Source organism: Anarrhichthys ocellatus, unplaced genomic scaffold (assembly GCF_004355925.1).
Source record: "Anarrhichthys ocellatus isolate YVR2014 unplaced genomic scaffold, GSC_Weel_1.0 scaffold534, whole genome shotgun sequence".
Taxonomy (NCBI): Eukaryota; Metazoa; Chordata; class Actinopteri; order Perciformes; family Anarhichadidae; genus Anarrhichthys; species Anarrhichthys ocellatus.
The window spans coordinates 172-11,497 of record NW_022280508.1 but is presented as its reverse complement, the minus strand read 5'-3'; the positions used below and the strand labels follow the sequence as shown (position 1 = coordinate 11,497).

General features: G+C 41.9%; 1 protein-coding gene across 1 annotated transcript in view; it reads left to right on the top strand.

Moving 5' to 3' along the window:
- Positions 1–11,107, top strand: part of LOC116401567 (FH1/FH2 domain-containing protein 1-like) — a gene marked incomplete at its 3' end in the record, with an annotated part of 15,910 nt that extends 4,803 nt beyond the window's left edge. The window contains exons 3-12 of the mRNA XM_031880030.1: positions 355–419; positions 5,719–5,786; positions 5,877–5,982; positions 6,192–6,286; positions 6,469–6,580; positions 7,213–7,307; positions 7,388–7,531; positions 8,188–8,449; positions 9,221–9,440; positions 11,018–11,107. Of these exons, the coding sequence (XP_031735890.1) occupies positions 355–419; positions 5,719–5,786; positions 5,877–5,982; positions 6,192–6,286; positions 6,469–6,580; positions 7,213–7,307; positions 7,388–7,531; positions 8,188–8,449; positions 9,221–9,440; positions 11,018–11,107 (1,257 nt within the window). The remainder of the gene's footprint in view (positions 1–354; positions 420–5,718; positions 5,787–5,876; positions 5,983–6,191; positions 6,287–6,468; positions 6,581–7,212; positions 7,308–7,387; positions 7,532–8,187; positions 8,450–9,220; positions 9,441–11,017) is intronic.
- Between the last annotated feature and the right edge of the window lie 219 nt (positions 11,108–11,326).

Below are 11,326 nucleotides of genomic sequence, written 5' to 3'. Positions count from 1 at the left end.
GTTACCACGTCATCACGTCACAAAGTTACCACGTCACAAAGTTACCAGGTCACAAAGTTACCAGGTCACAAAGTTACCACATCATCATGTCACAAAGTCACAAAGTTATCGCGTCACAAAGTTACTACGTCACCATGCTACCAAGTTACCACGTTACAAAGTTACTACGTCACCATGCTACCAAGTTACCACGTCACAAATTATATATATATATATATATATATATATATATTATTTTCACCACCCCTCCAGGTGGTTCTCTCTAACGTGTCATGGTGGTTTCGGGTTTTTAGTCCGTGACGTCTCTCTGGAGGAATAAATAGTTCTTTTCAACACTTGATTGTTTTTCCACAGGAAAGGGAAGAAGCCCATCCTGATCCTGAGGACTCAGCTCTCTGTCCGGGTTCACTCCATCCTGGGTAATTATGTCCTCCATGTTGTTTGTCTTTCCGTCCTCTCTCTGTCACTGAGGAGGATTTCCTCTCTGAGTCTCTTCAGAAGATACTCCGCTTCTTCTCCTCTATGAACTCTGGAATATGAACTCATATAATGAAGACTTCCAAACATTAGAGGTTCCTTCTGTTCTAATGATCCCCAAACATTCCTCTCCCTTCATTTGTTCTAAAAAACATTCTGCTCAGCAGACATGAGCCTGATAGAGGAACGTCTCCACAGTTTTGACGTTAACCATCACAGTGTCAAAGTTTTACTGATACGATCTGAACCATGAGTTAGCAGGGTTATCAGATGCTAATAGGGTTAGCACATGTTAGCAGATTTTTGCAGGGTTATCAGATGCTAACAGGGTTAGCATATTTTTGCACATGTTAGCAGTTGTCTGCAGTCTTTGTGAAATGCATTGTGGGTATTGTAGTCTCCTGAAGAAGAGGGACTGAGGGTTCTGGTGTTTGTGGTTTGTTGATTCCTCTAATGAGGAATTTTCTGTTGATTAATCAATTAATGAAATCAACGTATCACTGCAACAGAAAGAGGAGCTCATTCTAACGTGCGTTTCCTGAGGGTTTGAGTCATGAGACTATTTATCATCAACAAGTCTGTTCTGGTTTAACAGGATCACTGAAGTCTATCTGTGATAAACTGTGACTGAAGTAGTAGAAATAATAAAGTGCAGCTGACTGTGGATCAGTTTTCACTTAAGGAAACATTTGAATGAGTCTTTAATCTTCTTCTTCATCTTTAATGTGACCTCTGATTGGTCGGTTGTGTTGCAGGGTTTGAATCAGACTGTAGTGATCTGACCTGAGATCAGATTGTTGACCTCCCCCCCCCCCGCCTGGCATGACCTCTCCCTTCCTGCTCCAGAGGGGATTTCCCAGCATGCTTCCTGCTTCTAGTCGTCTCTGTGTTTTTGGTGACAGACTTGTCTCTGCCTTCAGGCTAAAACAAACCCAGAGACAGAGACTCTACTGTCCTCCTGTCTCTGCTTGTTCTTCTTCTGTGGTGGCAGAAACGTGACGAGTAGAATAAGTGAAAGTGTTTCATGTCTCTGATGAATCATGTTGGTTCATGTCTCACGGTGCGTTCAGGTCCTGGTCTCACGGTGCGTTCAGGTCCTGGTCTCACGGTGCGTTCAGGTCCTGGTCTCACGGTGCGTTCAGGTCCTGGTCTCACGCTGAGTTCAGGTCCTGGTCTCACGCTGCGTTCAGGTGATCGTCCTCAACTCGCAAACAATGTTCTGAATGAACTCGTGCAGGAAGTGAATCAGATAAATGAACGTGTTGACAGCTGTCAGTCAAGTCCTCAAACAACTCAGTCTGTGAGGCCAACCGTCATGATTTATTGTATTTATTTGTTCATTTATTTATGTCTCATAGAAGAACTCGGATGTTCTTCTGAGGTTCCCAACATCAAGTTTAATTTAAAGTTTCAGAAGTCGACCTTTTAAGATGAATCTGAACTGTGGATCCTAAGAACCTTAAAATAAAATGTGACTGAATGGATTTAGATTGTGAAAGCTGAGCTGTGTGTGTGTGTGTGTGTGTGTGTGTGTTTGTGTCTGTGTGTGTGTGTGTGTGTGTGAGTGAGTGATGGGGGGGTGAAACTCTTCCCCTCATCATAAACACAGCTCTCTGTAATCTAACCTCTCAGTTGGGGGAGAGAAACTGAGTCTGGCCGACGGCCATCTTGGGTCACAGTTAGGTGTTGGTGTGTGTGAGTCATCCTCCTCTTGTTGGTCTGAACTTTCCTGTGAACACAAAAGTCACATGATCTGATGGGACTCCTCCCACTGTGTTAACATGGCTGCTTCCTGCATCTAACTTCTGTCCAACATCTCTTTACATCTAACTGAGAAGAGTTTAATCAAGACCAGAAGACCAGATCTAGGTTCTATTATCTCGTCTAAAACAAAGATCTGTACAGAAATGAATAACTCTGGTGTCACCGTTTTATTTTTAGTTCTGTGAATCAGTGTTTCAGCTTCTGGACAATGGTGAAGTATTTTGGGACGGACAGCCGGTGTTTGATCCTCAGTCCTCTTGTTAAACTTGATATTCTTGATCCCTGTAGACCTCCTGTCTCTGAGGACTGGAGGTCTACACTGATCCCTGTCCTCTGGAACGTCTCTGTCTGTTTGGTTGTATTTTAGTCTGAAATGAGAAGTCACGTTTGCTCCGTTTGTCCCACGGAGCAATTTAAAGTGACTCAACCCTCCAGAGACAAACCTTTATTCAGAAGTTTGTTTTAGAAGTTTTAACCTCAACGTGTCCAAAGATCTCAAATCTGTCCACGTGTCTCAGATGATGCAGCAGATAAGTTTCCATTCAAAGAAACATGGAGTCTGTGGTTTCAAGCTGTAGTCTGTAGTTCACTGAGAAGAAATATGTGTATGTATGTATGTATGTATGTATGTATGTATGTATGTACAGTGGGGCAAAAAAGTATTTAGTCAGCCACCAATTGTGCAAGTTCTCCCACTTAAAAAGATGAGAGATGCCTGTAATTTTCATCATAGGTACACTTCAACTATGAGAGACAGAATTGGGGGGGGGGAAAGAATCCAGGAAATCACATTGTAGGATTTTTAATGAATTAATTGGTAAATTCCTCGGTAAAATAAGTATTTGGTCACCTACAAACAAGCAAGATTTCTGGCTCTCACAGACCTGTAACTTCTTCTTTAAGAGGCTCCTCTGTCCTCCACTCGTTACCTGTATTAATGGCGCGTGTGTGTGTGTGTGTGTGTGTGTGTGTGTGTGTGTGTGTGTGTGTGTGTGTGTGTGTGTGTGTGTTTCAAATAAAGGACCATGTATCTGAGGGTCTTTATGTGCATTGAGAGTAAAATCATTCTGATATCTCTACAAACGTTGAGCTGGTTTCTTTTGGCTCCGCTGGTCTGGCAGTGAAGTGAAACCTTCACCACAGACTCACTGAGCCACAGAGGAAAACTTCTCTTTGTTAGTCACAAAAAGTGAATGTTCTCTTACTCACTTCTTCAACAACTGAGCACCCTCAAACTAGTTCCCTGGTCCTGCTGTGGTTCTAGACCTTCTATCATTCTGGTCTTGCTGTGGTTCAGGTTCTGGTTCAGGACCAGTATAAACGGCCTCCCTCTGGAAACGACTGTATTTGTAAATAGTAACTCAGAGATTAGAGTTAAACTTAAAGTTTCTTTATTCCGTGTTTTACTTTGACAAACATTAAACCAGAAACAACACAAAGTTGTTTCATGTTTTCTAAACAGATGTTGTTTAAATAAGAAATACAAAAGATGATCTGAATCAGGAAATGAGTTATTAAACATTATGAGTCTGAGATTTACTTTCATCTTTCAGTACCTGAATAAAGAACTAATAAACTTATAAAACTTCTCCAGAAATCAGATCACAGATCAGCTTCATGCAGTTGAACACGATTAAAAGACTTCATTAATGATCACGATGGCTCCATTAGAAGCAGAGATCCTGTTTGTGTTCTTCCTCTGGAGACACTGAAGGTGTCTCATGGAAACACTGCAGCTCCTCTTCAAGAGGAAGAAGAGACGAGTCTTCATGTTCTCAGGTCAGAAATGTCTCGTCCTCCTGTGAGATGTTTCTTCATGACTTCATAATAACTATTTCTGTCTCATGACATCTGAGTGCTGAAGAGACGCTGAAACATTTCATCTACGTTTTACTGACCGAGTTCAGCCGTCGGTGTGTTTTGCCCTCAGAAGTTATTTTAAATGACTAAAACTGAAATGAGTTTAGTCTTTAAATAACTGTGGGAACCAACAGGACATGTTCCTGATGTCCTACAACCAGTGGAAGAAATAAATACTCTCGTATGTATACCTCAGTGTAGAATTACTCTGTTACAAGTAAAAGTACTGCATTCAAAGGTTTACTGAAATACAATGTGTGTGCGGATTTATTTCTGTTTCCTCTTTTTTTGCTTTGATTGATATCAGTTATTTTCTCATGAACTGTTTAAATGTTCAGTTCTTCAGTTTATTTATGATAGGAAAGCAACACTTCCTGTCTCAGGACGAGGGAAACGAGAGGGATGATTCCTTCTCTTACTTCGTCTCTTCTTCTCTTTGTCTGACTTCCTCGCCGACTTCTTTAACTTCCTCGCTATTTTCCTCTCTAACTTCTTTTCTAACTTCTTCTCTTAACTTCCTCGCTAACTCCTAAAGTTCAAAGTTCTTGCTTTCTTCATCACTCTCGACTTTGTGCTGCGACACCGACTGTGTGGGACAAGCTAAGGAAGTTAGCCTCACACTGACGATGCTGGTGTGTAACAGGTGTGATGTTTACCAGTGTAGCGTGTTAGCATGCTAATGATCAGTAAACACAGCTGAGGCTGATGAATGTCTTCAGCTCTGCAGATTTTTTTTGCTCATAAACCAAAGTACCATGTTGACCTGATGATGAGGAAACGGGATCAATAAAGATATTACGGTTCATCCTCAGGGGAACATGAAAGATGATCTATTCAATAAGCCTGACTTTGTGTCCTGGGCGGTTGGTATGGAGGTATTATAGATACTACTGTGTATTTGCAGTACTTTGAGGTGGTACTGTTAGCATTAGCATGTTAGCAGGCCTTTGTGTTGTTTGTGTAGTTGATGTGTTACTATGAGTTCTGCACATTTCATACCTATTTAAGGAGCGTTGTTGGAGGAAACCTGAGGTCTGACTTCTGCTTCTGTTGTTTTTGTACTCGTGACAACAGATAAGTTTAAATATGAGACTTTCATTTCTTCTTCTGCTCATCCTATTATGTGTATGTATACATCTATACACTGTGTGTGTCTGTTTGAACTTGTACGTAAACTGTTTGTCGTTTTCTCTGAAGTACAGAATGAGTCAGGGGTCGTGACCTCTGATAGAAACAAACAGGAAACGGTTTCATTCCTTTCTGGAGCGCCCCCCCCCCCCACCACCCCTCCTTTCTTCATCTTCTGGTCTCTAGTAAAACTGGATCAGATCAGAGTCGTAAAGCTCTGATTATTATAATATTAACTACAGTTTAACCAGATATTTCTTATTGAAGAAGACTTCTGAGTATCTTTGGTTATTAAAGAGATTAATTAAAGTTTAATTTGGGCCTCTGAGGAACATCTATAAGGGGAGACCTTCTATTAGCTATGGATCAAAGGAGGAGGAGGAGAAGAGGAAGAGGGAGGATTGATTGATTTACTGACAGCTATAAACTAGCACATTTTATTTTTTGGCAAAGTGACTCCCTGTGTTTCTTCTTCTTCTGGTGTTTCAGAGAAGCTGTATAACTCTCAGGGTCCAGAACTCAGACGGTCTCTGTTCTCCCTCAAACAGCTGTTCCAGGTAACAAACACACCTGAGCTCCATCCCATAATGTAACATGAACACAGGAGGCTTTAGACCTCATGTGACTTTTTCTTCTGGTCTCTGCAGGACGATAAAGACCTGGTTCCAGAGTTCGTGGCCTCTGAAGGTTTGACTTGTTTCGTTAACGTTGGAGCGGAGGCCGACCACAACTACCAGAACTACATCCTGAGAGGTGAGACAGCTCTGAGATCAGCCTTCAGTCTGTAACACACTACATCAGTTCATAGACTCACAGCTCTGAGATCAGCCTTCAGAAGACACAGATGATGGAAACAAACCAACAGAGAGCTGAAGACTGATACTGACCTCTCTCTGTTTGTCTGTCTCCATCTCTCTCTGTCTCTCTCTGTTTGTCTGTCTCTGTCCCTGTCTGTCTCTCAGCTCTGAGTCAGATCATGCTGTTTGTGGACGGGATGAACGGAGTGATAAACCACAATGAGACGGTCCAGTGGCTCTACAGTCTGACAGGAAGTCTGGTGAGTCTGATCGATCTCATCAGTTTGTATTGATTTACAATAACTGGGTCATGTGACTGAACAGTCACATGACCCAGTTCAGTGTGAGTAGAGACATGAACTAAAGAGACAGTTCATCAGAGCAGAGACGCCACCTGGTGGACACACACGCACGCTCACTGAACCTGTGTCTCTGTCTTCAGTCTCGTCTGGTGGTGAAAACGTCTCTGAAGCTTCTCATCGTGTTCGTTGAGTATTCAGAGTCCAACAGTCCTCGACTCATCGACGCTGTCAACACGGTGGATGGAGAGAGAGGTGCACACACACACACACTCGCACTGAAACACACACTCACCAAAAAAATAAAGAGCAGATTGTGTGTTTCGTTATTCGTCAAAGTCTAGTCCGTCAAAGAAAATATATTGTTAATAACATTATTTATTTAACATCAAAGTGACATCTTTAAAAATCTTTATTTATTTTATTTATAAATTTAATTTACTGAGAAATTAAACTGAAACTCTGTTTGGCATTTTTATTGAAAAATTGAAAACCATGAATCGGTTATCGAAATAACTGCTGATCAATATTCTGTTTGACTAATAGTTTCAGCTTTAGTTGAAGGGCCCGTCTGGAGAAAGTGGCGACATCTAGTGGTGAAGGTTCAGATTACAACCAACTCAACTTCTGTGTGTAGAGAACTAAGATGGCTGACATAAATACATGAATGCCTCTCTAGAGACGGGGTTTGGTTTGTACCTTGTAGGCTCCTGTAGAAACATGGTGAGCTGTTCTTCATGTAAACAGTTCATAAGGGAACAACAACAGGATTCTTACTATCAGCTGATTAAACACTCAAGAAAACATACTTGTTTCTATAAACCACATCGTGTGTGTGTGTGTGTGTGTGTGTGTGTGTGTGTGTGTGTGTGTGTGGTGTGGGGTAGGTTTGAAGCCGTGGAGTTGCCTGATGGAGGTGCTGGAAGAGAGAAACGGCTCTGATACAGAGCTCCTCATGTTTATCATGACACTCATCAACAAGGTAAATAAACAAGCTGTAAACAGACGGTCTAGCGCGTAAACGGACTACAATAACTGATTCGTGTGTGTGTTGTGGTTCAGACACTAGCAGTGCTCCCTGATCAGGACTCGTTCTACGATGTGACCGACAGTCTGGAGCATTTGGGGATGGAGACCATCATCCACAAACACATGAGCAACAAGGGGACCGAGCCGGACCTCCGAGCTCAGTTCACCATGTACGAGGTAACAACAACAACAACAACAACAACATGTTGTTCTTATATTGAACCTCGTTAGAGTCTTGAGACACAAAGTGACAGACAGGACATGTATTAAGAGATAAGATGGAACACAATCATAAAAGTGATTGGAGACGATCAATATGACATTTGAAAGAAAGCTTTTCATCAACTGTGACGTCTAAACCCTTATAGGTGGTCTTCATCTCAGTAGGGGACTAGATGTGAGGACCAGATAAAAGGTAGAACATCTTTTAACACTAATCAGGAGGAACAGGTGTCCGTAGGTCAGATATCAGGGCAACAGCACCAAGAATAAACAGTGGTGTCATCAGAATAGAGACGGACTGATGCCTTCATATTCTGACCCACCTTGTTCACATGAATAGTTAAACGGCCGGGTCCTAGAACTGAACCTCGAGGCCCTCCTCTGGAGACATTAAAGTCCGTTTCATTACATATTTATAACCGTTGTGTTTTTTATGGAGACTTTAATACACAACGTGAATATAACTCAGCGAATAAGTGACGTATTGTTTATTGAACAAGGTCGAACGAGGAGCAGACCAGATCTACTCTTTCTGTTCTTGCCTTTCACAATAAAAGCGTGTGTGTGTGTGTGTGTGTGTGTGTGTGTGTGTGTGTGTGTGTGTGTTGCAGACTGCTCTGAAGAACGAGGATGGTGAGATGGACGACTCCTCCCCTCACCTCCGTAAGGAGAGAAGAAAGATGGCCGCCGGCGATCAGGAGGGACGGAGGAGCCGCCGCTCATCCAGCCAAAATCTGCCGGACCTCCTGTCCTCCTCCACAGGCTCCTCCGCCTCCCCCATTCCCCCCACCTTCCTCTCCCCCACCACTGCCAACACCCCCCCTCCTCTCCTCCGCCTCCCCCCCTCCCCCCACCTTCCTCTCCCCCACCACCGCCAACACCCCCCCCCTCCTCTCCCCCGTTATCTCCTCCGCCTCCTCCTCCTCCACGGCGGAGTTGGGCAGCAGGGCCTCGTCCCCGCTGACGTCTGACACCGGCAGCCCGGCTGCCTCCAGTCCGTCCGGGTCCCACAGAGGGTCTCCTCTGCCCCCCAACACGCCACCCAGAGGGTCTCCTCTGCCCCCCAACACGCCCCCCAACGGTACCGAGACCACAGAGCCGGAGGCCAAGTCTCCGTCCAGTGCGTAAGTTCACTCAGTGCAGCTGATATATTTCTATATATAAAATATATTCACTCAGTACCAGGGTCTGAATCACCGAACACATTCTCTGAGTTTTATTTTATATTCTAGATAAAGATTAAGAAATATAATCAATAAATAAATAATGATGTATTACTATAGATTAAGACTTTACATTCATGCGTCACTAATCATAACGCAGTAGTATAATGTATATTATTATGCATAATGAGTACTTTTACTCTTTGCTACTTGAAGTATACTTTTGTACTTTTACATCAGTGACATTTTGAATGCAGGACTTTTAATTGTAATGGAGTATTTCTACATTGTAGTATATGAGTATACACTATATACTTGTACTGCAGTGGAACTATTTGATGACATCAGTTGAGGCTCAGTTCTCTGATGTTGTATAGATTAAACAATTCATAGAAACAATAACTTGTAAAGGAATCCATAATAGTTGGGGTCCCTCTCTCTGCATGTCTGGGTCTGGGATTTGGATTTTGGTTCTCTTCAGGTTCTGGGTCTATTTTGGTGACTTGGTGTTTCCTGTCTCTGATCACTGGTGTCTCTCCCTTCCTGCCTTCCTCCCTTCCTCCCTCCTTCCCTTGGCGGGTCTGGACCACTAGGAGTCGCTCTTTCCTTAGCCACCACATGTCAGCTCTGGGTCTGAGCAGGAGGTCCAGGCTCTTCTCCAAAACCAGCTCCATCTCTGAGGAGCCTTCAGCCTCCTGCAGGTCTGTAACAGAGACCTGAGACCTGCTGACATGTTGGCGCCCCCTACAGGCTTCAGATCATGGAGTCATGTGATCGTATCGTCATGTGATCGTATCGTCATGTGATTTAATGTTCTGAGATCATCTGTTCAGCTCATTAATGTTCCAACTGGTCTCGTCTGGTGTTTCAGGTTCATATGCATATATATTAGTGCTGGGCAAGTTAACGCGTTAATTTCGCGTTAACGCATTCATTAATTAACGCCGACAATTATTTTATCGCGCGTTAACGCATTTTTTAAATTTATTATTATTTTTTTTTTATTGAAAGACAAGAGACAATACATAGACATAACAACAAGAGGATGACAAGAACAGTGAGATAAAAGCCAGCAAACATCCTATAGTCAGTAATTTTAGTGCACCTATATGCTGAAATTCACGGTAAACGCATTCAAACGGCACAGATCGGGAGCGAGCGAAGGACTTTGAAAGTTAGCGGAAAGATTAATGTGAGACAACATCCGGTTTCTTCAGACGAACATCCGGTTTTCAGAATAAGATGCCAACAAAGTATGAATTATATTCACATTAAGTATAAAACATGCTACCTGCATCTCGTGAACCAAATGCTATTGCACTTTTGTTCATATAGCAGTACTTTTAAAATAAAAGTGCGCAATACACTACTTTTGAATTCATTATTGAACTTTGCCATAACAATGCGATTAATCGCAAAAAATCCATGCGATTAAATATTTTAATCGTTGCCCAGCACTTTAGTTCAATAATGAACTAAAGGTCAATAACATTTGGTTTAAACACATCAGGTTCTTGTTAGAAGCAGTATTCCCTTTACACAGCAGCAGTTATAACACAGTTATAATGATTCTGATCATAGATATTCAGCCGGTGTTCATAACTTTATCTTTATGTGTGTAAGAGATATTTAAATATACAACTTGAAAACTGCAAACATATCTACATCATGTTTTTGTTTGTTAAATTCTCAGTAGCGATAACTAAATGATGCTTATTATACATATTACACACAAAACACTTTAAAAACTCGACAATATGTATGTTAATATTGTCACTGTTGTACATTGTTTGATTGCATGATTTACCTTTCATTTTTTCATGTGAAGAGCATGAAAACGGAAGTGCTTTTACTTTGAAGAGACAGGAAGTAGAATGGTACATGTTCGCTAACAATGTTGATGATGCGTAGAAAACCACATGTCGGGTGCAAGAGCACGTTGTGTTCACTGTAACACTAATACTGCAGTTCAGACAGTAAAGTGTTCCGTTCAAACAAGACGTGTCTTGTTCCTCACTAGAAGCTCCACTTCACAACAGTCACGTTTGATCTGTAACGAGGTGTGAGTGAGTCGGTGTGTATGTGTATATATATGTATATATATATGTGTGTGTGTGTGTATGTGTTTATATATGTGTGTATGTATGTGTATGTGTATATATATATGTGTGTATGTGTATATATATATGTGTGTATATGCATGCACACAAGGAATGAACTGGCAGAAAACGATGTTTGGAGAGTCTTTACACCCTTTTACACTCCGTGTGTGTGGCAGCTCGTCTTCCTCAGACCTCCCTCACCAGAAGTCGTTCCAGTTGAACCAGGAGCAGCTCAACAACAAGACGGAGACTAAAACCAGTTTCAAGTAAGTGGAGTAGATGTACTGTGATTCATGGTGACGTAGCTACAGCAACCACGATGCTGCAGATTAAAAGCTATTTTATATTTATTAATTATATCTGGCTCTTTTCTGGTTTATCTTCACATTGTATCTGGATCTTTTCTGGTTTATCTTCACATTATATCTGCATCTTTTGTGGTTTATCTTTAGATTATATCTGCATCTTTTCTGGTTTATCTTTAG